The following is a 27995-nucleotide window of genomic DNA, read 5'->3' as shown; positions in this document are numbered from 1 at the left end:
CCGCCGCTGCCGCACCGTCGGCTCCAGACCGGAGAGCAGCGAGCGAGCGCCCGCCGCTGCTGCCGCCGCCTCCGCGCCGCGGCTCGCCCCGGCCCCCGGGCATCCCCCGCCGCCACCATGCTGCCCCTCGGCCTGCTGCTGCTCCTCGCCTGCGTCGGCGCCGCCCGGGGAAACCTCTCCCGCGACGGTGAGTGGCGCCGCCGGTACCAGGCGAGACCTCCACCCCGCCACCACCCTCCCCTCCCGCCATCGCTCATCCCGTCGCGGCGGGGCGAACCCCTCCGTCCTGCGGCGGGGGGACCGGCGGGGCCGGGCCGTGCCGTTATGTGGGTCAGGCGCGGCGGGGCCCGGCAGGTGCCGCCGCCCCGGCCCCGCCCCGGCCCTGCCCTCGGGGCCCGCCCGCGCCGCCGTCGCCGCCGCCGGGGCGCGGGTGCGGCCGCCGCGGACCCCCGGCGGCCGGCGGGGCTCAAGGTCACGGCGGCGCCGGTGCTGCCCGTCGTGTCCCCCCCATCGCCGCGTACCGCCCGGGGCGGGGCCGGGGCGGCGGAAGGTTCCAGACAGGCCCCGGCGGGCGGCGGCGCCCGGCCCCTCCCGGCGCTGCCCGGTGGATGGAGACCCTCCGGTGCGGAGGGGCCCTCCCCGCCGGGAGGATGGCGGTGGTGACCCCCGGGGGGAAGGCAGACACCCCCGTGGGCGGGGATGGAGCCCCCAGGGGGACGGCGGTGACCGCCCCGGGGTGGGGAGGGACCGTTCCCCGGGATGGGGCGGCTCCCCGCTTCCCCCCGGCAGAGCGGGAGCCGCCCGGTCGGAGCCATCCCCTCCCCGGGGCGGTGGGCTCGGGGAAGGGCGGCCGCTCCCCGGCGCGCCGGGGTGTGTGGTGGCATCCCGGTGCGTGCCCGGTGCCGGTGCGGGAGGCGCGGGCTGGGCTGGAGCATCATCCCCGCAGACAAAGGCTGTTTACCGGCGTACGGCGGGCGAGGCAGCGGCGTGTGGTGCTGCAAAAGCGAACGGGGGGGGGGGGGGGGGGTGTTTTTTGGTGGGGTCTCGCCAACGGCTGCACCTTGTTTTCCATCAGCGTTGGGCTTGCGGAGCCCTTTTGCTCGACGCTCGGGGCCTGCGATTCCCGCCGGGCTGCTGGCGGCTGCGTTTTGCCATGTCGCGACTTGCTGGTCACGATAAAATTGCTGCCCTGTGGGTTTGGAGGGGGGGAGCAGGTCGTGGGGAGATGCTGCAGCCGTCTCGGGGGGGAGGTCTGTGCGTTGTGTTTTGGGAGGTGGCAGCAGGTGAAGGTCCCGTCGCCATCCGAATCTCTGCCTGCGGCTCATGGGATGCAGGGGGGTAATTCTGGTGTGGGAATGTGGCCCTGGGATCAAGGGTCCCATGGTGTGGGGGTGGGAGCAGCCCCCCACCCACCATGGTCTAGTGGGAGGTGTCCCTGCCCATGATGGGGGGTTGGAACTGGATGATCTTTAAGGTCCCTTCCAACCCGAACCATTCTGTGATTCTATGAAGTGAGGAGAAGCCTCCCCCGCCTTCCCCAGCAGGTGCCCCCCCCGTGGCCCGTCCCTTTGATGGAGGAGGTCGCTGTCACAGGCAGAGCCGTGGCTGGGGGGTGGTGTGGGCTGGTGGCTGCGTTCCCATCCACGAATCCCAGGATTTATTCTGGTTACGGCCACGGTCCTCCCACAGGAACCCGAAAGAGTCACTTGGTGGTGGGTGATGCTCAGTCCCACGGCGCAGGGATGTCCTGGCATCCCGTGCCTGGTGATGGCAATGCTCGGCGTGTGGGTCGGAGCCGGGCAGGAGGGGGTGGCTTGAGCAGCCCGGCGAGGGCTCGCGTGAGGAGGGGGTGGCCGTGACCTGGAGTTGTGTGTAGTCCTGGGGCAGGATGCAGCCCTGGATGATGACACTGCAAGATTTCTTCCAGGGCTGGCCTGCTGCTGGGGCCCAGCCCTGGCCATGAGCTGCCAGGCTCTCCATTGTCCAAATGGACCCTCAAAAAGCCTTTGGGAGCAGAGGAGATGGCTGGCTGGAAGATGTTTGAAAAGAAGCCACTGGCTTCGCGGTCAGAGCCTTTCCCTCACGCTGCCGGCATGGCTCTCCGACTTGGAAGACCCCTCCGCAGCACCCTTCCCGGGGCACAGATGGAGTAGCCATCTCCTCTCCGTGAAGAAACGCTCCTCCACTGCTCTGGATTTCAAAGCTACAACCATGGCGGGGCCTGACGGGACCCTTTGAAGCCGCCTGGGTGCTGGAAGCGCTGGTGCTTTCACGCCGAGGCCGTGTTTGTGCACTTGGCTGGTGTTGTGCTGCTGTCGGCAGATTTCTGAGTGTTTGGGCTGGATGCGTGGTTGTCCTTGCTGCGAGGATTATTCCTCCCGTGGAGTTATTCCACTCTAGAGTTGTGTAACCCTTTTGTTTGAACAGTACCCTACTGTTGTCCCATGGGAAGCCACAACATGCCTAAACCAGACTTCTTGGGGCTGTTTTTCCCCTGTGCTCTGTAGCAACCTCATCCTGCCGTGGACTCTGAGCATCCCTCGATGCGCAGCACAAGGAGCACCCCCATCCTGCGGCAGCAAGGGAGGAGGCTGGGCGGTGGCACAGCAGGAAGCTGAGCTTGGGCCTCGCATGCAGTTACCTCCCGCCGTACCGGAGCTGCTCCACTCCTTGGGTGTGCTTCGCTTGCTGGAAGAAGCCTCAACGTTGAGGGTCTTAGAGCTGGGTCTGCCTGACCAGGTATAGGTCATAGAACCACAGAATGTGTTGGGTGGAAGGGACCTCCAAAGGCCATCTAGTCCAACCCCCCTCCAGTGAGCAGGGACATCGTCAACTAGATGAGGTTGCTCAGAGCCTCATCCAGCCTGGCCTTGGATGTCTCCAGGGATGGGGCCTCCACCCCCTCTCTGGGCAACCTGGGCCAGCATCTCACCACCCTCATGCCACAGCAGAGGGGCCACGACTGCTCTGTCTCCCCCTGTAGGTGCCAAAAGTGGTTACGTGGCTTGTGCCCATGTTGCTGCATTGGCTGAGGAGAACCTGGAAGACTATCTTGAGATGTCTGAAGCCAGGAGAGATGAGCTTCCTGCCTGGTGTTTGCAGAGAGGCAGGTTCAGGAGACTACTGGAAGGTGGCTTCATCTTTCTGAAGCTGGTGGAGGTGTCTTCTTGGCAAGACCATGCAGGAGGAGCTTTCTCTGTCCTGGGGAAATGCCTTGTGCTTCCAGCTGTTGTCCTTTCTGTAAGAAGTCATCCGCCCTGCCTGCGTGGGAGTGATGCCTAGTGGTAGGAGCACAGGGCTGGGAGAGAGGTTTGGACTCCCGTGGGGCTTTTACCCTCTCTAGCCCTGGAGCAGATGATGGCTGTGGTTCCTGTAGTCCTGCTCCCTCAGCTTTTGGGGAGACGCCAGCGCTGGTCCTGAGCCAGGTTGCGGGAGGCTGTGTGCGACCTCCAGCCTGTGGCATCACTCCTGATCCCGCAGCGGGGAGACGCCGGGAAGGGAGCCCTGGTGCGCAGAAATGGGATGGTGGAAACCCAGTTGTTGTCTGAAGCTCAGGTTAATCCTTTGATTGCTGCTTACGGCAGTGCTTTTACCCAACTAATGTGTGCAAATGCCCTGTTCTCGCATGTCGTTAGGGCTCACCATATGGTACAAGTCTCTTTCTGTGCCAGCACGAGCCCTTGGCACCGGAGTAGAGGAAGCAGTGACATCCCCGATGAGGCGGTGGCGTGCGGGCATGAGAAGTGGGGAGTGCGACCTATCTGCGTGGCTCGCTACCTGGATGGCCTGATTTCGGATGACTCTGATCAGTCGCCTGGGGGAAGCGAGCTGTTCTCGCGGCGGCGATGCAGCTGGCATCGGCGCGTCAGCCGGCAGAGAGCATCCCTCTGCAAGCAGCCGGGAGGAGGGAGCCGGCTGGGGAGCGCAAAAGCCACCGCTCAGCTGTCTGGCACAACGCGTTAGGCTCAACAGGCAATGCTGGATTTTAAGACAATGCATGGGATCAAGCGCTGCAGAGCTGCCCCGCCGCATACCCAGACGGTGAAGGGACGGGCTGGCACCGCTGCCATGGGACAGGAATTTTGCCGCTGTCATAGAATCATAGAATGGTTTGGGTGGGAAGGGACCTTAAAGATCATCTAGTTCCAACCCCCTTGGGCAGGGACACCTCCCACCAGCCCAGGTGGCTCCAAGCCCCGTCCAACCTGGCCTTGAACCCCTCCAGGGATGGGGCAGCCACAGCTTCTCTGGGCAACCTGGGCCAGGGGCTCCCCCCCCTCACAGCCAAGAATTCCTTCCCGATATCTCATCTCAATCTCCCCTCCTTCAGTTTGAAACCCTTCCCCGTTGTCCCATGGCTCCCCTCCCTGCTCCAGAGTCCCTCCCCAGCTTTCCCGGAGCCCCTTGAGGGACTGGAAGGGGCTCCAAGGTCTCTGCGGAGCCTTCTCTTCTCCAGGCTGAACCCCCCCAGCTCTCTCAGCCTGTCCCCACAGCAGAGGGGCTCCAGCCCTCCCAGCATCTCCGGGGCCTCCTCCGGCCCCGCTCCGACAGCTCCGTGTCCTTCTTGTGCTGAGGGCTCCAGGGCTGGATGCAGGGCTCCAGGTGGGGTCTCACCAGAGCGGAGCAGAGGGGCAGAATCCCCCCCTCGCCCTGCTGTCCTGATAATGCCTCAGGTTTTGGCATGGTCTGCGATGCTGGGGTGTTTGCTGTGGTGACTTGGTCTGCTGGCCAGAGGAGAAATCCCCACCAGCCCGGGGGTGTTGCTGCTGAAGCACGAGTTGAGCGGCTCCCAAGTGTTGGGTACCTTTCCTTCTCTGGAAGGAGATGGAAGGAAGCACCCAACTTGCCCAGGATTCCCTGCTTGTGAGGTCTCCGGCGTGCTAGACGCTGCCTCTTCTCCCTCTGCCTGGCGTTCTCGCCTCACCAGGGGTGTTGGAATTGCTGGAGTAACTGGAGGCGTCTACATCTGGGTAGTCACCCTGGTGCTGGCACGGCCAGGCTCTTAGCCAGATGGAGGAATGTGCGTTAAAGCTAACATTTTTGTTTGTTTTTGCTAGGTTGGTTTTAACCTAGTTTTACCCCAATCCAGGGTGTCGTGTGACCATTCAGGTCCTTGCAGGAGAGGAGCGTTGTGAGGGGAGGATGCGGTGCAGGATGTGAACGCTTGTCCGAGGTGCCTTCGCAGGTGGCAGTGCCAGCGTGGTGGTCTTGGAGCCTGGTGGGCTCTGCTTGCGCGCTGCTGGGCTCCTTCTGGGTCCCACGGTTTGCTGCTGCGTTCGAGCCGCTGCAGAGCATTGTCTGCTTGTGCAGGACCCTGCTGGGAAGTGCTCTGCTCCCTGTGCCGGAATCTGACCCTGGGATCCTGCCTTGTCTCCATCTGAACTGCTCTCCGGGCTCCTTTTGCAGCCCAGGCAATGGCTTGGCCGTGCAGGTCATCTGACGCTGCGTCTGCACAGGTTGAATTGCCTCCTCGTAGCTTGGCTCTTGAGTGACTCCGTGGGACCTTGAAGGTGATGCCAGGGCTGTAACACCCACGTAGTCAGATGTATCTGATCCTCCTCCTCCCAATTACTGGGTCAGCTCAGCTTGAACCATCTGGTCCAGTTCTCTCCCCTCTGCTCTTGGCCAGGCACCCGCAGCCGTGAAGCGATGCAGCAGCGGAGCCTTCATCATGCAGTGATGGAGAGCTGTCAGTGATCTCCCTGGTGCCTCGGTGAGGGCAGGCGGGGGACGAGGCTCTCCATCCCGCTCCGAAAGAGCTCCTGCTGTCACCCAGGGCTTGTTGCAGCCTGGTCGCCGTGGCAGAGGGAGGGCTGTGCTGGCTGCGGGGGGGGAAAGGAGAGGAGCCAGGAGTCGGACGCAGTAATGCCGTGCGTTGTGTTTGGGCAGCCCTGACATCAGAAGCACTAATTCAGAGGAGGCTACCCAAAAACGAGCAGTCAATAGCGGCGGAGGGAGGCGGAGAAGCAGAGATGAGGGCTGGGCAAGAATGTGCTTAACCATTGCGGTCACTTGCCTGGCGTCACGTTCTGCCTCCGCTGTAATGTGGCCTGAGGGCGCGGGGACCGGCGGGCCGGCGTCGGACGCCGCAGCTCCCACCGCTCGGGGCTTGTGGAGGCTCCCCTGGTGTCCCAGGGACGTGCTGGAGGGCAGCAGTGCTTGCCGCAGAGCCAAATGGCATCATCTTTCCCGGTGTCCCCGGAGTCTGTGGAGCAGCAGAGCTGCGAGCTTCCCCTAGTTGCCAGGGGGACCTGGCCCATCCTCAGGGGATGCTCCAGGCAGTTCTCCATCTACAGATGTTCTTCCTCAGCTTACAACGCTTCAGATGGTGTATTTACTGACGAGCCCCGTGTGGTGCATCAGCTTTTCCAGACCACTGCTTTTGCTGCTGCTTTCAGGCCGTCGTTTCCCAGGGAAAGCAAGTTCTGATGCTTGTGGTCGGAGTGGCCAGCGGTGCGGAGAGCGGGCCACCGTCCGTGGTGGACCACCGTCCATGATGGGCCACCCGCTGCACTGGTGCCGCACAGGAACGGGGTTTAATTCCTGAGTCTGGAGATGAGCGCGGGGTTGACTGTGCCAGGAGACAGACCCTGTTGCCCCACGCAACCTGGAGACCCGTTTTCCAGAGGTGGGATGCATTCAGGCTGAGAGAGTTGGGGGGGCTCAGCCTGGAGAAGAGAAGGCTCCGGGGAGACCTCAGAGCCCCTTCCAGTACCTGAAGGGGCTCCAGGAAAGCTGGGGAGGGGCGGTTTGCAAGGGCACGGAGCGACAGGACGAGGGCCAATGGTTTAAACTAGAGCGGGGCAGGTTTAGATCAGCCATGAGGAAGAAGTTCTTTCCACTGAGGGTGGTGGGACACTGGCCCAGGGTGCCCAGAGAGGGGGTGGAGGCCCCATCCCTGGAGACATCCAAGGCCAGGCTGGATGAGGCTCTGAGCAACCTCATCTAGTTGACGATGTCCCTGCTTTAAAGGAATAGGTGGCCTTTGGAGGTCCCTTCCAACCCAACACATTCTATGGTGGTGTCCGTGCCGGCGCTGTGCCCAAGGCAGCAACTCCGTGTGCTCCGTTCCTTGCTGTCAGGCCCGTGCTCTGCTCCCAGTCCGAGGTGGGGTGAAGCCATGGGGAGATGAGCGCGGTGGTGTGGCATGCTGCTGATGGTGTTGAGTGTTACGGGGCTCTGCTCTCAGCTTGGCCTTCAACACCTTCACCCCCAGCAGATGAACGGCAGCAGCAGGTTGGCGTCGTGGCACTTTCCTGGGGAGCTCTGTTTTGCCTCTCCACATCTCACCGGCTTTGGTTTCTGGCTTTTTCTGTCTCCCTTGGGATGTTGAGGACTCCATCTCCAAAAGGGACAGGCCGTGCAACAGCAGAGATCACGGAATCATGGAGTCTGTTGGGTTGGAAGGGACCTCTCAAGGCCACCCAGTCCGACCCCCTGCAGCGAGCAGGGACATCGTCAACTAGATGAGGTTGCTCGGAGCCTCATCCAGCCTGGCCTTGGATGTCTCCAGGGATGGGGCCTCCACCCCCTCTCTGGGCACCCTGGGCCAGTGTCCCACCACCCTCAGTGGAAAGAACTTCTTCCTAAAGGCTGATCTAAACCTGCCCTGCTCTAGTTGACCTACTTGACCTGGTGGGCCACGGCTTGAGCACTCTACGTTCTCCCTGGGCATCCGCTGGATGCAGCTGGGCACGACAGAGCGTCCACTGCAGCGCACTGAACCTATATTTTAATCTTTTTGAAATGACTCTTCCCTCCTGTCTTTCTGGGAAGTCAGGAGGAGGCGTTGGTGTGTGCTGCGCGCTGGCGGGCGTGCTGTCCCCGAGGAGGGCTGCGGAGCTGCCAGTGTTTCCCCGTTTCTTATTCCTCTTATAAATACTGTCTTATACAACCCTGCGCGTTTAATCCTCGTCCGCTTGGGAGTGACAGTTTCTCGTGCTGGCCTGGGCAGAGCTCGGCTGCAAGCGTTTAGATGCCTGCGAAGCAACAAGCGATGTACCAGGGCATCCGAAGCAACCGTTTCTGAGACACCTCGCTGGGCAGGCGGGAGATCCTTAAAACAGAACTGTCAAAGCAAAGAGCTCGTTCCCTTGGCAACAGTCGTGTCGGAGATTGGCCTTAGGGTAGGAGCTAAAAAACATGCTCAAAAAAAAATAAAAATGTAGTTCTGGGCTGTTTGCTGTCAAACTGGAGGAGGGCCCTGGGAGAGGGGTCACGGTGCCGGAGGGAGGACCGAGACGGGAGGACGTGGGTGAGTTTGCTGCTCCTTCCCAAGGGAGTCAGTCCCCTTCTGGAGGGTCCCAGGAAAGCTCTGACACTGGGGATGGCTGTCACGCTGCTTGGGTGATTTGTGGTGACCCAGAATGGAGCTTTTCCCTCCCCACACACCTTGTCTCTGTCCTGCCTCCCCCAAGGACTTGCCTGGTTTTAGAATCACAGAATATGTTGGGTTGGAAGGGACCTCCAAAGGCCACCCAGCCCTTTAAAGCAGGGACATCTTGAACTAGACCTGGTTGCTCAGAGCCTCATCCAGCCTGGCCTTGGATGTCTCCAGGGATGGGGCCTCCACCCCCTCTCTGGGCGACCTGGGCCAGCGTCTCACCACCCTCAGTGGAAAGAACTTCATCCTAAAGTTTTGGCAGGTTCGTGTGCCCGTGCTGGGGTCTCGGCTCTCCCGGGCGGGCTGTGGCGTTGGGCTTTGGCTGATGACTTGCGGGTTGGGGTGGCGACCGGTCCTCTCGGCCGCGGGATTGCCGGTGGCCTCGGAAGGAGGCGATCGCTGTGCCTGGCGCCGGGATTTCCCTGACAATGCCGCGCTGCCTTTTGCTGAGCTTAATTGGCCACCAGACTGGTGTGAATGTGCAAACACGACCGAGCGGAGCCGCCAGCGGTGGCCTGCGTTTGTGCGGCTGCCAAAGCTGCAGGCAGGAGCTGCCGCTGCCATGGGAGGGGTTCCCCCGCTCCCTCATCCCCCGTCCCAGCTCTCTACGGGGGCTCGGCCGGCCCTGGGGCCACTGGAAGAGCGGTCAATGGCCGGGGGGAGGGATGACCAGGCTTTGATAGGGCAGAACGCAGAATCCTGCTGGTCCCAGAGGAGAAGCCGCTTCCCAGCTCGGCTCTGATGCGTGGTGGCGGAGGAAGGCATGCAGCGAGGATGTCCCCGAGGGCACGCAGGAGGGCTCTGTCAGCTTGCTCAAACAGCAGCCGGCCGGGGCTGGAAGAGGAGGAGGAGGAGGAGGAGGGGAGCATCCTGTGCTCTGAGAGCTTCGGCAGCGCTTGCAACCAGCCTCTTCTCTCCAGCTGCTTTTTCTGATTGATTGCTAATTGCTGGCCACGTTTCAGTTGCTTAACCCTGGTCGGATGTCACGGGGAGCTGTCAGCGTTCACCCAGCCCTGGGGCAGGGTCTGGCAGGGAGGTGACCGCATCCCTGCTCCGTGGGAGAAGGATGCGGCTCTGCAGTTTGCTGGCACTGCTCGGGGCCGAGTGTCGGTGCACCATGGACCAGGACCCCCCTCGCCTGCGGAAGGCTGGGGGCTGCTGGAGAGCATCCATGGGGTCCTGCAGGCTGCGACCGAAGGCTTTAATGGGGTCCTGGGAGAAGCCCAGCAAAGGCGGAGGGTTCGGAGCAGGCTGCGATGAGGAGCTGGATCCTCTTGCTTTCCCCCTTTCCCAGAGCATCCTCTGCTTTCAGAGGAATAAAACAGAACGTGGTGTTTAGGGTGGGGAGTGGGGGGTTTTCGCAGGGGCCGCACTCGAAGGCATGAAGCCCCTGCCCTTGTCTGAGCGCTTCACTTGCAAGGCGCGAGCTGCCATCACGTTGGGAGCTTGGACAGCAGGTCCCCTTGTCTCTCCCCCCATTAATCTCTGGGTCTCACACCCCACATCGCAAGCCCCCCAAGTGGAGGGCTGTTGCAGAGCCAACCGTCAAAGAGGGACATGTCGTAGAACCGTAGAATGTGTTGGGTTGGAAGGGACCTCTAAAGGCCACCCAGCCCTTTAAAGCAGGGACATCGTCAACTAGATGAGGTTGCTCAGAGCCTCATCCAGCCTGGCCTTGGATGTCTCCAGGGATGGGGCCTCCACCCCCTCTCTGGGCACCCTGGGCCAGTGTCCCACCACCCTCAGTGGAAAGAACTTCTTCCTCATGGCTGATCTAAACCTGCCCCGCTCTAGTTTAAAGCCATTGCCCCTCGTCCTGTCGCTCCGTGCCCTTGCAAACAGCCCCTCCCCAGCTTTCCTGGAGCCCCTTGAGGGACTGGAAGGGGCTCCAAGGTCTCCCCGGAGCCTTCTCTTCTCCAGGCTGAACCCCCCCAGCTCTCTCAGCCTGTCCTCCCAGCAGAGGGGCTCCAGCCCTCGGATCATCTTGGTGGCTTCCTCTGGCCCCGCTCCGACAGCTCCGTGTCCTTCTTGTGCTGAGGGCTCCGGAGCTGGACACGGCGCTCCAGGTGGGGTCTCAGGAGATCTGAGCCTGCTTCAGCCTGGCCCTCTACCTGCTCCGTTCACCTCCTGCTGCCCGTGTCCTCCTCTGCCGTGCTCTTGCTTGTCCCATCGGAGCCGTTCCCATCTTGCCTCTTGCTGTAAACCCTTGCAGCCATGAGAGGTGTCTAAATGCTGCAGGACTGGAAAAGGGGGTTCACTCTGGGGGTGTTGCAGGAGAGCCCCTTGCCCTGCGGCTCCCGGAGGGATGTGTCCTCTTTCCAAGAGCTGGAGCGTGCGGCCCGGCTGGCTTCCATGGGAAGAGGAGCGCGGGGTGGCATCGAGCAGATGCACCGAGACAAGAGCAGGTTTTTCCCCCCCCCCCCATAACAAAATCTGGAGCAAGTCAGCTGCCGGCGAGGAGGAAGCCTGGAAGTTGGGCTCTGGGTATCCCAGACTGTGGATTCACACGCCGCTCAAATCAGCTCGCACAGCAGATGTCTGAGCCCGCTTGGCCGGGTTTGCCATCCACCGAGTTCAAAACCGCCACCTTGGCGGGGGCCGCTCCGGTGTCACCTCCCGGGGAAGGACGCCGGCGGCTGGAAATGGAGCTTTGCAGTTCATGGCTGCTGAGCGAATTATTAAAATACGGTCCTCGGAGAGGAGATAGCTCACCTCCGAAAATGTCTGTGTCAACAGAGATAAATTGGATCTTTATGGTGAGGAAAGTAGACGAAATAGAAAAGAATGAGGAAAATGACAAGTGTCTTTTGTGGGCCGCAGCTGAGGGCTGGAGGCGTTGGAGGGATTCGAGCAGGGGGTGTTTTCCTCTGGGGCTCCTCCTGCCCCAATGGAAAGGCTTTCGCAGACGGGGGGGATGTACCTGGCGGAGGCTGGGAGAGGGTCCTGGCGGCTCCGGCTCTTGGCAGACCCCCGCCGAGGTTGGCGTGGGCAGCAGGGCGTCCCCCAGACGCTCCGCGAAGGCTCTTCCCAAGCATCGCTCGCCGCTTCCCTGAGGATGCTCCGGGTGAAACGGCTCCCGGAAGGCGGAAGGCATGCTGTGGCGCTTCTTGCGAAAGCTGCGGAGGGTTCGTGTGGGTCGGGGAGCGTCCCGGGCTGGGAGCTGCAGGGCTGTGAGAGGGTCTGTGCTGGAAGGGGACGCGTGCGCTGGCGGGTCCTGCTGGGCTCCGGGAGCGACGCGGACGTTGGTTTTTTCCCCCCTCACAAACACAAATGCAGCGCACACGCACCCCCCGCAAAAGTGCGCAGGTTTAATTAACGAAATATTGATTTTTCTAGGGCGTCGTGCGTCTCTGATTTCGCTGTGCTGACCGTGCAGCAGCTCTTGGCCAAAAACGGGGGGCTGACGAAGCCCTTTTCTCTGACGTTTTGTGGGGTGCCCGGGCTCGCTCTGCCTGTCCCCGGGCTCCGAGGCGCTGACTGAGCCCCATTTCTGCCAGGTCCGGCCTCCTCCAGGAGGGTCCCGTGGAGGCAGAGCCGCGTCCTCTGCCTGCCAGGACGCCTCGCTGTTGGCTCGCCGTCTGCAAAATGACATTTCACCCCCTTGCGGGATGATGGTGGGGGCCTGATGGGTGATGGCGGGGCGGGATGGTGGCCAGCGAGGCTCGGGATGGCCCCTGGGAGGTGCAGGTCTGAGGGATCTGCTTCCCCCTCATGGAAGCCGTGAGCGTGGGAGGGCTGATGGCCGAGCGGGCAGCAAGGGGTCCCGGGCACGGCGCGGGGAAGGCTGGATTCAAACACCGTCAGCTTCTGCTTCACCTCATCCCTGCAGGGCAGCGCTGGCGTCCTTGGGGCCGTGCGTTTGCCTTCGGAGCAGAGCAGAAGCCGTCCGACGGGGAGGGAGGACGGGGACGTTGTGCCAGCCCGGGCTGTCAGGTGGCAGCGGCTCCGCGCTGGCAGCAGTCGCTGGCACGGCGAGGGCGGATGCTTCCCTGAGTGTCCGGCACCTGTCCCCGGGATCACGGGGGCTCTTTTAACCGGCTTGCCAGGAAGACCTGAAAGCTTTTGCTGCAGCCAGCTTTCCGGAGCATCCTCGTGACTCCGAGCAGCCGTGATGTTGCCCAGGGCCCCCCGGGGACCCCTGTGTGACGGGTGCCTGCCTTCTCGTAGCAGCACCCCTCGCTGTGCCGCGGTGGTGTGAGCAGGGTGGCTTTAAGCAGCCCTTCGTCTTCCTTGGGCTTCCCTGACCGGGAGGATGCGCTGGGCTGTGCCGGCGCTGGAGCTGCTGGATTTGGGAGCAGTCACGGTGCACGTGGCATCTTAGAATCACGCGATGGTTTGGGTGGGAAAGGACTTTAAAAATTATCTCGTTCCCTGCCCCTCCCACCGCCACCTCCCACCAGCCCAGGTTGCCCCAAGCCCCGTCCAACCTGGCCTTGAACCCCTCCAGGGATGGGGCAGCCACAGCTTCTCTGGGCAACCTGGGCCAGGGGCTCGCCCCCCTCGGAGTAAGGAATTTCTTCCCCACATCTCATCTCAATCTCCCCTCTTTTGGTTTAAACCCATTCCCAATGTCCCGTGGCTCCCCTCCCTGCTCCGGAGTCCCTCCCCAGCTTTCCCGGAGCCCCTTGAGGGACTGGAAGGGGCTCCAAGGTCTCTGCGGAGCCTCCTCTTCTCCAGACGCTTCCTTCTTCAGCGTCCCCAGCTGCAGGATGGCGGCTTTGCCCCTTCTGCCCCCCTGCCAGAGGGGGTCTCACCCGCGAGGATGATGGTGACGCTGCGGAGGGACGAGGACCCCGCGGGAGGGGGCGCAGCTCCCCGTGGTGGGACTCGCTGCGCATGGGACCCTGCCGCCCCCCGGCGTCTCTGCCCCTATTCTGTCAAGGGCCAGCAGGTTACAGCCGTGGCGGTTTTTAATTAAATCAAGCCGCGCCGGCGCAGCGGCCCAGCCGTGCCCATCTGTTCCTCCAAGCTGTCGGGCGCGGAGGCGAGCGAGGATCTGGGTCGTGGCGGAGGGGGGCAGCGCGGTGCCGGGGTCTGCGTCCCCCCCACCCGGCACGAGCCGGGGGCACACGTTGGTGGGTGGGAGAGATGGAGGCGGCTCTGGCAGGAACGTGGTCTCCGTGGGGCTGGAGACCCATCTTGGTGGTCCCAGCCGTGAGGGAGGAGGGAGGTCGTCAACAAGGCCAAGCCGCCATGGGTCCGTGCGGTGCCCTGCGTGTCACCCGCTGTGGGGGAAACACCTTGCTAATACCTTAACGAGGCCAGCGGTGTGGCGGGTGATGGTAATGGTGTTCATTAAGAGATTGGGTCTGTTCCGTGTGGGTTTTAGACCCTGTCCTCAGTTGCAGCCGAGTTGGAGCGGTTTGAGTTTGGCCAACAGCGGCTTGCGACAGCCTCAATCCCTTAATTAGGGCAGTAGCAGCACAACGGCGTCGTTAACCAAATTAAAACAAGACAGATCTCCCCAGTCAGGAGGAGAAGACGGAGAGCTGGCACCTCGCTCCCTGGCCGAGCCGCAGACCCCGGCGAGCGCTGTGGGGCCGTGGAAGCCGGGCAGCTGGAGAGGAGCAAAACTTCAATAGCAAACACGAAACGTTAGCGACGGGGAACTGCCCGGGGCTGGAGACAGTCGTCACCCTGGGAACATTTTTAATCCGAATTTGAGGCGTTTCTGGTAATCGTGGCTGCTGGGAGCGGGCAGGGAGGAAGTCACACGCTTTCCAGCCCTGACTTTCCTGGAGTTTAACGGGAGCCAAGCGATCCCTGGGGAGCCCGGTAGCCTCATCCCTCCTGCCCTCTTCCCTTCTTCCCGCTCCTTGCGATGGGGGAACTTGCAACGTGAGCGAAAAGAAAATTCACCGTCCTGAGTGGAAAATGGGGAAACTCAGCCGAAGCTGCTTCCGTCCCTCCCCTTCCGATAACCGGAGCGTCTCCCAGGCAGCGAATATCACGCCGGAAAACGAGCCCGTGAAATCAGGAGCGCGTTGCAGGCGGCGTGGGCACCCGGGCAGCATCGCCCAAGGCTCGGGGGTCCCGAAGCCAAGTCCCTGCCTAAATGTGAGTAATTCGGTCCAAGACAGACGGTGACACTTCGTGAAGCCCCGGGTCCGGCACCATGAGCGAAGCGCGAATAGCAGCAGCATCCGTGTTCCTCCCTCTTGTCCATGGGGCTGCCTGTGGACCCAGCTGGGCGAGGAGGCTGGGAGAGCCAGCGTCCCCCTTCTCCCCATTCCGCTCAGCTCCCTGGCACATCGGCTTTCCCAAAATAGCCGTCCTTGGGGCCGGCGGGGGGGGTTATCTGATCCTGTTGCTGCTCTTCTCTGCCCTTGGGCTGCTCGGCAGCGTGGAGCCCTCCAAGGAGGCTGAAGGAAGCGAAGGACAATGTCTTAGCTGAGGAAACGCAGTCTGGGAAGGGACGTGCGTAGCCCAGGAGCAGCCTGAGCAAGAGAAAAATCCCCTTAAGGAACAACACGGAGAGCAGGCCACTGACTGCGCCCCACAGGCTGCTCTCCGTGGACCACGGATGCTTTTGCTGGTGGCCGGCGGAGCGTCCCGTTGCGTGGGGCGCTTGGCAGGGAGGCACCCCGGGCGCGATCCCGGCTTGCTGGCACTGCCAGGGCGGTGGAGCAGAACTTGCCACCTCCCCAGGTGCCTTCAGCCTGTGCCGCTGCCTGTGCCAGGCTCTCCTGCTGCCTCCTGGCGTACCCCTGCTCCTGCTGGATCCGCTCACGCCTGGCAGGCGCCAGCTGCCTGTACCTTCCAGCAGCCCCAGGGGCCGTGCTCGGAGCCAGGCCTGACGCCGATGTCTCCGTGCAGGTTGGCATGGAGCCACCGCCTGGGGACGGCAGCGTCCCCGGGAGCTGCGGTCCCAGCGGGTGCTGTGGGTCGGGCCGGCGGGACGGATCCTGCCCGCTGGTGCTCGATTCTGCAGCTGGGCTGTTCCCTGCTGGGGCACGGGATCGCGCGGGACACCCAGGCTGACACATGCCCGCGAGCAGGTCCCTGTTGTCCCCAGGGTGCGCAGGACGGCGCGTGCCCTACAAACCCCTTGTCCCTGGAGAGGGACGCGCACCCACAGGCACGTGTGTGTGCACATCCCCGCTCACGGGGCCGTCTGTATCCCAGCCATAGCCGTGCACATTGGCATACGCTCGCGCTGACGCTCTCCCTGGATCCAGGCAGACCTCTGGCAGTACCCGCTGCTCTTCCCCGTGCCCCTCCGTGCTGCCACCGAGAGCAGTGCCCCAGTCCCTGCCCCGGTCTGTGTAGCCGGGCCATCCGGGGCTTGGGGTCATTGGGAAAAAACCTATTCAGCCCCACGCTGGAGTCCTGCTCGTCCCAGGAGTTTCGGGGACGCCGCTGCGTTCATCCCTCCCTTCCCTTGGTGATGCTTGGCCCCAAGTGGGGAAAGGCGATGCCCGTGGTCCCCGCCAACCTCTCCTGTCTGTCTCCAGAGAGCCAGCCCACGACGTCGGACGAGACCGTGGTGGCCGGTGGGACGGTGGTGCTCAAGTGCCAGGTGGAGGATCCCGATGACTCCTCACTGCAGTGGTCCAACCCTGCCCAGCAGACCCTCTACTTCGGGGAGAAGCGAGGTACGTGCGCAGGAACTGGGGGTGGGAGAGGGCTGCCTCGGGGAGAGGAGGCGGCCCCAGGACCCGAGCGATGGTGGGGCAGAGTGGACCGGGGCTGGTGGCACCCCAGAGGGTGATGTTCCCTCCCGTTCCCCACCTGCAGCGGTGCCACCAGGCAAAACACGAGCGAGCGAAGGGGTGGGGTGGTATTGAGCCCATCGTTCACCCAGTTGGCCCTTTTCCCCCAGCCCTGCGAGATAACAGGATCCAGCTGGAGAGGTCCACACCCAACGAGCTGACCATCAGCATCAGTGACGTGGTGCTGTCGGATGAGGGGGAATACACCTGCTCCATCTTCACCATGCCCGTGCGGACTGCGAAGGCCCTGGTCACCGTGCTGGGTAAGCCGCTGGTGGCAGTCCCCCCCGGACCTGCTCCCAATCTCCTCCTGCCTCAAGATATTGTCCGTACTTCAGGACAACAGTTCATCTCTGCTACTCCCGTATCCCTACCCGTTAACTCCTCCTGGCTGTGGTTATTGACGCGTCTCTGCACGCGCGGCCGTCTCTGGGTGGCAGCACGCACCCAGCTGACAGGCGGTTGTATTTCTTGCCTCCTCTTCCACCAGGAATCCCCCAGAAACCACAAATCTTCGGCCACGAGCAGCCCATCGATGAGGAGAAGATAGCCCGGCTGACCTGCCGGTCCTCTGGCAGCAAACCTGCGGCCCAGCTCCGGTGGAAGAAGGGCAACAAGGAGCTGAAGGGTGGGTGCCCACGCAATGGGGCTCTGCCCCAAGGGACGGGTGGCTGGGGAACGCCGTGGAGGCAGGTGAGGGGTTGCAGATGTGCTGGACCACACTGGCATCCTATGCTACTGCCAACGAAGGGACGGGGACAGGGCGTCCCCTGCTCAACGCACACGTCAGCCTCGTGCCTCTGCCGGGGTGCTGTGTCCGTCAGCTCTGACGGTCCCCTGTCCCCACAGACGAGGGCACCGAGGTGGTGGAGGACCCCAATGGAAAGACCTTCACGGTGAGCAGTCGGGTGGAGTTCCGCGTCACCAAGGAGGACAACGAAGCTGAGGTGACCTGCACCGTGGACCACGAGTCCCTGCAGAACTCCGAGAGGTCAACTACGCAGAAGCTGCAGGTCCACTGTACGTGGCGTGGGGGGATGACGGGACAGGGCCACGTGGGGAAGGGGACAGGGGTGTGGGAGATGGAGGAGGCCTCGGCATCGCCGCAGCTGAGCAGGCATCACACGCGTGGCCCTGCGTTGACGCGTACGTGCCGCCATGGCGCAAACACCCGTACAAGCTCCTCAACCTGCGTGCACAGCCTGTTGTGCGTAGGGGCGCCGCACGGTGACGTTTCCCCTGCCTGTCCTTGTCCCCTGTGTCCTGCCTGTCCCCGTCTCCCTGACACGTGCCATCCCCTGCTCCCTGCCTGCGCCAGCGTCCGCGTCCTGCCTGTCCCCGTTCCTCTTGTCTTGCCTGTCCCCGTGTGAGGACACGGCGAGGGACGGGGGAGCTGCGCTCACGCCGCACCCCTGCGCGCACGGAGCGGGGGCTGAGGCAGGGTTTGGGGGGTTTCGGGGTGCCGGCAGACCCCCGCGCGCCGTGGGGCAGGGACCAGGCTGTCACCCGGCTGTCCCTCTCCTCTTTTTCAGACAAACCGACGGCGAAGATCGAGCCGCATCCCCAGTACCCGCGGGAAGGCGAGAAGCTCCAGCTGCAGTGCGATGGGCAGGGCAACCCCATGTAAGGGTCCCCCCCCGCCTCCTCTTGCTCCTGCTCGGCCCCCCCCCAGGCCCTGGCCATCTTTGTGCTCCCTCTGCCGGGCTCCCAAAGCCGCCGCTTCGCCCTCCTGTTACGCTTTGAGAAAACCCGTAACAATTCATTGTCGTTCAGACGATTATTCTGTCACCCGATGAGCCCTCCCCACCCGGAAAGGGGAATCGGGCAAAGCAAGAAAACACAAGGGTGGAAATATAAATAGATTTAATAGGATAAGGCTAAATAATTAACAATAACGCTAAAGATCCAGTACTAATCCCGATGCTAATATAAGGTATCCAAGAATTCTGTCGGTAGAAGCCGTGCGCTGCCAGCAGTGGACGGTAAATGTGGGACCCTGCGAGCGCTTGCGGCTTCGGGAGGAAGGGAAGGGCTGGGGGCTCCGGCACCGGGGCGAGGAGTTTCTCTGGACCGCCGCCATCGAGGGAGAGAGAAACTACGCAGCAAACTTTCTAATTTATATCGAATGTGCCGTTCACGGTATGAAATAATCCTGTTGGCCAGCCTGGGTCAAACGCCCGGGCCTCGCTCCTCCTCGTCCCCGCACCTGGCCAGGCTTGAAAACGCCGAGACGGTGAATCCCACGTAGCCTAGTCAATATTTTCGCGAATTCAGACGTTAAGAGTCTTCCAAAAGTGGAGTTTTCCCCAGCGGTAGAAATTAGTCCTGTGTTGCTCAAGCCGGGACGCCTGGCCAGAGCTCGGGCAGAGCGTGGGCGCAGGGCCAGGCGCCCCATGGAGAACAGGGCGAGCCCCCGTCTTCCCCCTGGAGCAGCAGAGCCATCCCGGCTCATCTCTAAACGGGGTGTTTCCCTCCTGCCGAAATACTCCCGCACCGTCATAGCCCCTTCCACTGCCCAGCCACGGACCCTGCTCCCCCCTGAGCACCCCCAGGGTGCCGGGGAGGGTGACGGTGCCTCACCGCCATCCCGCTCCGCAGCCCCCAGGAATTCCTATGGGAAAAGGAAGGCAGCGACGCGCCCCTGCAGCTGAGCTCCGACAGCGTCCTCATCTTCCCCTTCCTCAACAAGAGCGACAGCGGCACCTACGTCTGCACGGCCACCAGCTCCATGGGCAGCGTCGTGGCCAAGTACAACCTCGACGTCAGCGGTAAGCGGGGGCCGCAGGGCGCCCAGCGTCACCGGCTTCTCCCGGCAGCCGCCGGTTGGCACGGCCACCTCCATCCCGGCCGGGTGTCCCCGTGAAGGGGTCCAGGGAAGGCTGTGGGTGGGAGAGGGGCTTTGGCGCGGGGTGCGTGCAGATGGGTGCTGGCGGAGTGCTGCGTCCCCAGCTCCTCCAGCCGCATCCAGCCCCACTGTCCTTCCCCGCCTGGGGCCGAGAAGGGCAGAGACCGGTTTGGGGGGGTCGGGGCAGGGACACGGCACGGCCCAGGCTGAGCTCGGTCCCTGTTGGGGGGTGGGAGAGGGTGCGATGGGGGAACCGCAGGCGGGATTCTGCTGGAGTCTCTGGGAGAGGAGGAAAGGCCAATGCTCCTGAGCCTGGCGCAGGCAGGGAGCCTCCGTGTGTCGCCGCCATGAGCCAAAGAGGATTTCCAGACGGTGCCAACCCTCCCGAATGATGAGGTGCCCTGGCCGCCCTGTCCCAGGCCTCTGGAGATGGGCCCCGTGGCTTGTCCTGAGCCGCCGGAGCTGCAGGCTTGCGTTGTGTCCTGTGCCCCCAGAGCGTACCGCTGCTCGGCACCCGTCCTCCTGCGGGAAGGGGCAGCACCGGCCGTCGCCCCGCGGGGTGCCGTCCCCTCGCTGCCTCCCCCTGCCCCGGCTGTGCTCTGCCGCTGTGTTCGCTGTCGTTGTGCCCCGTTACGTCCAAGCGCTGTGTGTCGCTCGTGGAGCAGAGCTGCCTGCTGCGCGGGGCTGACAGTGTTCTCCTGCCCGTCCGGTGACGGTGCTGCCCCGCTCCCTCTGCTCGGCACCCAGCCCCTTGCCCGGCAGCTTTCCCGTGTCAGTAGGAGCCTGTTTCCCTGCGGTTTTGGCCATGGATTTGGGATTATCCTCCTCTTCTACCAATTCTCTTGCCGTCTCTCTCCTCTCTACCAGCCTCGGGCTTTCCATCGTCCAGCACCCGTACCTGCGCTGGCTCTTCCCTTTCCCATCCCCTTTCCCTCCCCTCCTGTTTCGGGCACTCTCAGCATCCTCCCCCTCCGACGTGGCTGTGGGCATGGCAGCAATGGCACTTTGGCCACCCTGTCCCCCTGAGTCCCTCTCCTGTGCCTGCCCTGGAGGAGCCCAGCCCCATGCAGTCATTCCTTCGTCACCCCTGTGCCCCCCCCCGGTCCCCTTGGGCGCGGGGTCTGCCCTGGGAGCTGGTTCCTGAGCCCGGCTGCGAGCACCCAGCAGCACCCAGAGCCCCCTGCACCCGTCCAGGAGCCCTCGGGTGCTCCGCACCCGCCCGCGGGCTTGCAGCACCATGCGGGGTGCTCGACGCCATCCGTGAGCACGCGGCACCCGCCGCAGCGGCGTCTGGCCCCCGCTTGTGTCACAGCCCCCCCACGTCTAAGTTTAGTTCCCCTTGTCAAATCCCTGCCCCCTCCAACCTCTTTTTCCCCGGAGCCACTCGGGTTTCGGGCACCGTCACTGGAGGAGCCGCCTTGCCCGGCCCAGCAGCGAGGGAGAGCGGGGACGGAGCGGTCCCTCGGGGCGTGCAGAGGACAGCGTAGGTGGCACCTCGCGGTGGGTGATGGTTTCCAGCCACCCCAGTCCCGGGGCTCCCAGGCCAGGAGGGTCCCAGTGGGTTCCCTCACGGAGGAAGGGGTGACCGGCAGTGCTGGCAGGGTAGGAGATGGGAGAAGACGCTCGCAGTAGAGGACGGTGGCAGGAGAAGAGGAGTAGGACCCGCGGCCAAGAAAGGGGTCGTGGAAGGAGCCGCTGAGAAGAACGGGTCCCATCAGGCTGGGGGGAGCCGGGGTCCCCTCCAATGGGCTCTGTCACATCTCACTGGCACCTCCCAGGGTTGATTCATGTCCCTGTGTTTTTGTTGTCCTCCCCAGATCTTTCCCAGCTCCCCACCCCACACGTTCACTCCACTCCAGCCCCTCCGCCAGGCCCTTCCCAGCCCATCTCTCATGCTTCCATGGCCACCGCTTCATCCTTCACTCCAGCTCCCATCCAAGGTACCGTAAGCTCCTTTTCTCTCTCTTTATGGACCCGCTGCTCCCCAGCCCGGCGGGAGAAGTTCCACAGGAGGATGGTGGCCCAGCCCTGGCCCAGGGACAGCCTTGCCACGTCCCAGGTGCCACACTCCGATCCCTGTGCAGCTGCTCGTTGGTGCGTGCGGACTCCGCAACCGCCGTCCCGGCCCTTCGGGGTGGTGGCACGCCACAGAAAGAGCCGAGGCCACGGAGCCTGGGCTTCATCGTGGTCCTTCCAGCTCTTCCTGGCAGGTTGTGGCAGCAGCTGCCTGTGCCTTGTGTCCGCGTGAGGTCTCGTCCCTCTGTCCTGTCGCCTCACTCGTCTTTCCCACCCCATCCTGTCCCAACGCCGCCTCTGGATGTTTCTGTGACTCTGTTCCCCCCGAGCTCATGGGGCACAATGCGAGTGGAGCGGAAGGAGGATTTGTCCCTGCGTCCCGGGGCTAACGCAGCGTCCCGGCGCGGTCTGCGCTACGAGACGCAGCTGAGTTGGGACTGGCTTTGTGGTCCCAGCTCCTTCGGGGTGCCGCGCGTGGCCGTGCCAGCCTGCGCGTCGCCTTCCTGCTAGCACGGTGCAGGGGAAGCGCGAGCCAAGCCTGGCTCCGCCACGCGCTCAGCCGCCCCTTTTCGGGGCAAAAATCCCCCCGGTGAAGGATGGGGCGGTGGGATCGCGGCCGCGCCTGAAGGCAGAGGTACAACGGGCTGCACGCAGCCTGTTGCCGGTGCTGCTCCCGGGGGCACAGGGGTGGGTTTGCCCATCGCAGCTCTTCTCGGCCACCTTCGTGCCCAGGCAGGGACCCCCAGCGCAGCCATGGGGGCTCCTCTCCACTCACCCCGATGGCCGTTGCTTTCCCCTCCTTGCTTCCCCCACTGCCTTCCCTTTCCCTCCTCCCGCCCCGACAGCTCTCATCTGCAACGGGATCGAGCCGATGGCGCCGAGCCGAGCGGGATCGGGCCCTCCGTGGCGGCCGGTGGGACGAGCAGCAGCCTCTGCAGCGCAGCAGGGTCTGGTCTGCAGCGTCTCCTCTCTCTTTTCTCTCCCTTTGCCGTCTGGGCAGATGCCAGCCCCGTGCCCTCGACCTCCAGCACGTACCACGCGGTGATCGGCGGGGTGGTTGCCGTCATCGTCTTCCTCCTCCTCAGTCTCCTCATCGTCTTGGGACACTACCTGATCAGACACAAAGGTACGGGATGGGGGAGCTGCGGGGGGCGGGGGGCGCGGAGCCGAGACCCCCGGTGCTGTGGCAGAGCCGGCAGCGCAGGGCGTGCTCCCCCCTCGGTGGGTCCCTGGGAGCAGGGCTGCGTCCCCGAAGCCAGCGGGCAGCGTGGGGCAGGGGTGAAGGGAGGCAGCTCCCCACCCTGCGGATCGGCCCCGTGTCCGGAGAAACCCCAGCGCGGCCACCGGAGCCCTCCTGGGTTCGGGGGCTGCTCCCCACGTCCGTGCCGGCACCGACCCCAGCGCGGAGATGTCCCAGGGAATCCTTGGAGCTGGGCAGCACCGGGCAGAGGCAGCCTCCCCCATTTCTCCATCTCTCCTTCATGGTTTGGTACCCGCCGCCCCGAGACTGCCCGTGCCACTGTCCCCGTCTGTGCCGGATCCCTCCTCTCCTTCCTCTTCCTCCTCCTCCTCCTTCCCCTCCATCATTTCCATCTTCCCCATCCCTGGACTTTTCATCCGCCCGGCAGGTATGTGCGTAAGACACGGGGAGACGGTCACAGCCAGACATCGGCAAAACCCAGCAGAGGTGATGTGTGAGTAAGAGTCCCCCATCCCTGCCCTCCCAGCCCCACAGAGCTGCCGCCTCTGCCCCACGCCGTGCCGGCTCCGGGGGGCATCCAGGAGCTGCCGCTTCCTTGTGGATGGCAATTTTTGCAGAGAAACCTCCAGTTTTTTGAGGGGGAACAGGGACAGGGATGCGGGGAGGGGCGGAGGGTGGGGAGGGCAGGAGACGTGCCCGGAAAAGCCGTTGGAAATGCCTCTGGAAGTGCAGTTCCAGCCTCTGGCTAGAGACGAGCGCGAGAGCCGGGAGCAGCCCGGGGGACGCTCGGTGCCCGGGCAGGGCTTGTCCCAGGGAAACCGGTGACTTTTCCATTTCAGGCCAAACCCAAAGGACTTTTCCTCTCGCCTCCGCTTTCCGGCCGGCCCTCGGGCTCTGCCACCCCTGCTTGCGTGGGAGCGGGGAGCCGGCAGGGCCCCCCCCGTGACGCTGACCCCTTTCTGCCCCCCCCTCCCCAGGCACTTACCTGACCCACGAGGCCAAGGGGTCAGACGATGCCCCGGACGCCGACACGGCCATCATCAACGCAGAGGGCGGCCAAGCCAGCGGCGACGACAAGAAGGAGTATTTCATCTAAGGGCGGCGGAGAGAGTGAGAAATGGAGCCAAGAGACCCCGATGGAAACGGAAACCAGACCACAAAACCCCACTCAACCCAACAGATTTTCTCTCGTGCCCGGCAGGGGCAGACGGACGGATGGACGGACAGACGGACAGAGGGATGGCGGGACAGAGAGCAGAGAGCGACCGGCCCTGAGACATGATGCTTCTTCTTGAACTTGTACAAAACGTTATTACTACGAACAGCGAAAGCCCCCGGCCCCGTTTGCTTGCTTGCACCTCCATCCCTGCGCCCGGCGCTCGCGCGAAACACAGACCAACCAGTGAGTGAGCGACTTTTCCTTCTTCCTTTGGACCTTTGCTTTGGTTTCGTGGCTGCTCTTTGCTTTGGGCCCTTGGTTGGGATGTTGGGCTGGGGTCGATGTAGCTCTTTCCTTTTGTTTTCTCTCCATTTTGGTTTCTTTGACATCCAAGGATAAAATCAGCTCCGGGCTCTGGCGCAAGCTCGGGGGCAGCTGGGAGGCTCCTCTGTCGCCAACGCTCGCCCCATCCCTCCCGCCGAGAGCCGGGACCCACGTTCCCGTCGTTCCCCCCAGCCTCGGCTGCCGGACGATGGCCCCAGCCTCAGCTGGGACGGGGACCGTGGCCGGTGGGACGGGAGCGGGATGCCGGCGGGCAGCGTCTCCGCCTCCGAGGTCGTGGTGTGGGGCTGGGATCGAGCCGGCGGGGGGGGGACGACCCCGGCCCCTGCCCTGATTTTATCCTTGGTGGTTCTTGTCGAACAGTGTCCATTCGGGAGGAGAGCCGTCCTCCTGCGGTTGATGTGTGATGGGGGGGTGTTGAGCTTCCAGGGTGGGAACCGCTGAGGCCCCCGGAGAGACGGGAGCGCTGCAGCTCCCCGGTCCCACCCCGGCGGGAAGCGGGGGGAGGGCAGAGGTTTTGTGGGGGCGAATCCAGAGGAAAAAAAAAAAAAAAAAGCCCCGACTTTACAAATTCTCCGGTTGGAAACATCAATTTAAACCATCTATTGAGAGGTTCAGTGCAGGAGGCCACCTGCGCCGGGAGCACCGGGCAGAGCCGGGAGAGCCGGGGGGGGCCTGCGGCCATCGCCGTTCCCCTCTTCGGCTCCCGGAGCCTCTGGAAAAGGTAGTTTGGACCCTGATGGTGGCTTCAACCAAAGCTCACGCAGCCGGTGGCACCGCGGGAGCTGAGCTGGAGATGACCCGCTCCCCAGGAGCTGTACGGAGAGGGGCTCCATGGGGGTCTGCTTCTCGGAGCTCGCTGTCCCCCTTCCCTCCCTGGCCCCTTCCCAGGGCACGTGTGAGCTTGGAAAAGGCCGTTTCCCTCTCGGCTCCAAGGGGCGCAGCCAACAGCGGCCAAAATACCCGGGTTTAGCGTCTCGGTGGTTTGGGGGTCTCCGAGGAGGCTTGGGGGGGCCTTGCCCCACCTCCTGCCTGTTCCACTCTCTCTCCCACGACAAAGCCAAGAAGCTTTCCCAACCTCTCCAGCATGTCCCCGGGGTCCCCTTGGCCCATCCCAACCCCACAGCCACGGGAATGGGGCTGCAGGGACGACGCGCTCCGGCATCCACAGGACACCCCCCCCTCGGGGAGCCAGGCCCCATCCCTCACCCTTGGGATGTGGTTTTCCCAGTTTCCCAGCATCTCTCGGTCTGGACACAAGGGGTTTTTGCAGGAGCCACCACCCTTCGATGGGGCACCCCTTCCGTTTCGGGCTGTCTGGAGGAGGAGAGCCCTTCGGGAAGGAGCAAAAGCCCCGGGTTGGCGCGGGTGACCTCACCTCGGAGGTGGAGGAAGAGCTTGCCGTGGGGCACCGGGTGCCCGTGGGGCAGGGAGCGTCACCGCGCGGGAGGAGGACGCCCAGGGGGAAGCCGTCGCGGAGCGAGCGGGGCTGGAAGGGGGCTGGGGCCGAGCAGACGAGGAAGAAGAGGCACGGCTCGGCGGCAGGCGCCGGGTGGGAGCGAGCGGGGACGCGTTTGCGGCACGGGCGCGGATGTGGCTGGTTTCACCGCGGCCAGGCGGGGTGTCGGGAGCACGCGGGCAGCGGGGTGGCAGCGCCTCCAGAGAGAAACGCGGGAAGCCTTCATCGTACGCGGCGAAGGAAACCGGCCGTTGTTGTTCCTCCCTTCCCATCTCCTGGAAGAAGGAAGTCGGCCTGGGGTCCCAACGGTAGCGCCGAGCTCGGTTTGAGGGATGCAGCCGCCCGTTCCGAGGGATGCAGCCCCTCGTTTTGAGGGATGCAGCCGCTGCCGCCGGAGATAACACTGCAGATGCCGCCGCTCTTAGCGACTCCGCTGCACACCGAGCATGCGTGACCGTGCAGCCTTGACGCTTCGCTGAAGATCTTTCACATCCACTGCCGAATAGACCCAATTTCTTCAAATAAAACCGCCAGGACGCGTTTTTCAAGTGCAGTTTAATCTCGTCGTAAGTCTACGTGCCATCGGTGGCTACAAAGCAAGCCCCGAGCCGGGGGTCTGGGAGGGAAATGGGATAACTGGTCCCTAGGGAAAGGGAGGTGGGAGCCGAGGTCGGGCAGGGACGTCGGTGGCCCGTGGAGGCAGCGCGGGCACGGCCGTGGCTGGTTTCTCTCCGGAGCTGGTGCTGGTGGTGGCCACGTAGCCCTGGTGAGAGCGGGCAGGATTTGACCTTTTTGATGTGCCTCGTGCTGTGGGAGGTGGCAGGATGCGGCGTGGGGAGGAGCGGGCGCGGGCAGGACACTGGGGCAAGACCTGCTGCCCCTGGTCAGCCGTGGGTGGGCTGGGTCTCACCCCGGGTGGGCGCGTTGTCCCGCGACGGCCGCGGCGAGAGGCCAAGCTACGGCCCCAGGCGCCGCAGGTCCTGGGAGCGGTGGGAGCGTGACCGCGAGGAAGAGACCGTCTGCAAGAGCCCAAGGGCTTTGGTAGGTGCAAGAGAGCAGTAGGCACGCTGCCGCCGGGGCGATGGAGACCCCGTGTCGCTGGTGAGGGGGTGGCAGGTGGACCAGGTCACACGCCGTGGGGTGAGCCGTCGGTCACCGTCGCGGGGCTGCGGTGGGGCACGTCGCGGCGGGGGAGAGCGCGGTGATGGTGCACCCACCGTGCTGCCGGTGTGACGGGACGCGCCACGTCGTGAGCGTGATGGAGAAACCACTCGGAGCTTGAGGCCCTGACGAGTAGATCAGGTCACGGGGGTGAGGTGTGGTGGGAAACGCCGTTTTGGGAGCCCCGGGGCCATGGTGGGGTACCCGGTGTGTTGAGTCTTCTGGGGTGGTGGGCGCACGGTGTCACCGGCGTGCAGAGGAGCAGGTCCACGGCCGTGAGTGGGGGCACGAGGGGTGTCAGCCGTGAGCTGCAGCGCACCGCGAGCGTGTTTGGTGACGGGGTGGGGGGGGTGATGGGGTACACCCTGCGTTGGGTCTGGGGCACGTCCTCTTGTACACGTGCGCAGCGCTGGGGGACACCGGGTCAAGGAGGGTTGGGAGGTCAAGGAGGGTTGGGTCCACCATGTCGTAAGAAGCGGAGGTGACGTGGGGCGTGGGGAGGGGTTGACAATCTGCACCTTGGCGTTCGCACGGGGGTGGCACTGCCAGCGGTGCGGGGAGGCGGTGGGGGACACGCTGGCGCTGGTGTGGCTGATGGTGGATGCGCCGCGCGGCAGGGGGGAAGAAACGACGGGGCGGGTGGTGACATGGGGGACACCCCGTCACGGCGCAGAGGGGACACCAGGCTCCCGTTCCTGGGAATATTGTCACCTGGGAGAGCCCAGGGCACCAGCCACCTCCCCGGCCCTCGGTGGTCCCTTTGCTGGGGGGGGGGGGGGGAGGTCCTTATTGACCACGCGGGCAGGGGACCTCCAGCCCCGTGTCCACCCTGTGCCACCGCGGTCACTCGTGCTGGGTCCGGGGGCATCCCAACCGGGACACGGCCAGCGCTGGGGGATGGAGGAGGATCCGGGACCCTGTGGCCCCCCGTTTGCACCCAGGTCCGTTCACCTCCCGCTTCCCGGCCGGCACTGAACTCTCAATAGACACGAAAGCCATATTTGTAGGGAGCTCTGGAGACGCCGTGGGGCGGCAGCGGGGCAGGGCAGAGGACGGTCTGTGTTGTTGTGCTGTGTTCTTCTTGTATGTACATAAAAAGGGAGACGACGAACGTTGATGTGACTTTATAACCTTTCTAATATCCTGTGCTAATCTCGGAAAATAATCCTATAAATATATCTGGATTACACACCTTCCCTGTCTCTGCGCATCTCTGCTCCTGCCCGCGCGCGTCGGACGCTGCCGGGGCCGGGGATGGGGGGGACACGGGGGGGAACCGAGACCAGGGGAGGGGACAGAACTCAGCCTGGGCTGGGGACAGCATGGGGGGGGACACGTCTGAGCTCATCGCACGGCCCGCGGAGGCACAGCTCACCCCCCAGCACCCCCCAACTGCAGTCCCCATCACCTGCCAGTCCCCAGGCCCCCAATTCCCCCCACCACTGCAGACACCCCCCCAAATTTCCAGCACCCCCCCAAACCACAGGAACCCTCACTCCCAAGCCCCTGTGCCCCCCCCCCAAGTCCCACCGCCCTCCACCGGGCGCGAGGGCCACCAAGTGCCCCCGGTCCCCGCCGGTTGCCCGCCAGGCTGGGCAGGGAGCCCGTGACTCAGCCCCAGCGCCACGGGGTGACCCCGCAGGATCCGGCCATCCCCGGGAAGAGCTGGGGGTTTTCCACGCTGAACGGGAGCTGGAAATGCCCACGGGGTGTCCTT

The 27995-nt window shown here is 64.0% G+C and overlaps 1 protein-coding gene across 3 annotated transcripts; it reads left to right on the top strand.

Annotated features, from left to right (window-relative positions):
- On the top strand, positions 1-27474 carry CADM3 (cell adhesion molecule 3). Of its 3 annotated transcripts, XM_063357533.1 has the most exons (10): positions 2-187; positions 15838-15978; positions 16206-16358; positions 16586-16723; positions 16945-17115; positions 17628-17718; positions 18694-18863; positions 21957-22082; positions 22585-22650; positions 23135-27474. In XM_063357533.1, the coding sequence occupies exons 1-10, from the start codon at positions 118-120 to the stop codon at positions 23251-23253; spliced, it is 1245 nt and encodes a 414-aa protein (XP_063213603.1). In that variant the 5' UTR covers positions 2-117; the 3' UTR covers positions 23254-27474. The 3 variants fall into 3 exon arrangements, with proteins under 3 accessions (XP_063213602.1, XP_063213603.1, XP_063213604.1); XM_063357534.1 differs by lacking the exon at positions 22585-22650 and having other exon boundaries at positions 3-187; XM_063357532.1 differs by lacking the exons at positions 21957-22082; positions 22585-22650; positions 23135-27474 and adding an exon at positions 20758-21912 and having other exon boundaries at positions 1-187.
- Positions 27475-27995: the final 521 nt, after the last annotated feature.

This window comes from Chroicocephalus ridibundus, chromosome 21, assembly GCF_963924245.1.
Source record: "Chroicocephalus ridibundus chromosome 21, bChrRid1.1, whole genome shotgun sequence".
NCBI lineage: Eukaryota > Metazoa > Chordata > Aves > Charadriiformes > Laridae > Chroicocephalus > Chroicocephalus ridibundus.
Note: the sequence above shows the minus strand (reverse complement) of the source record. Positions and strands in the feature narration are given on the sequence as shown.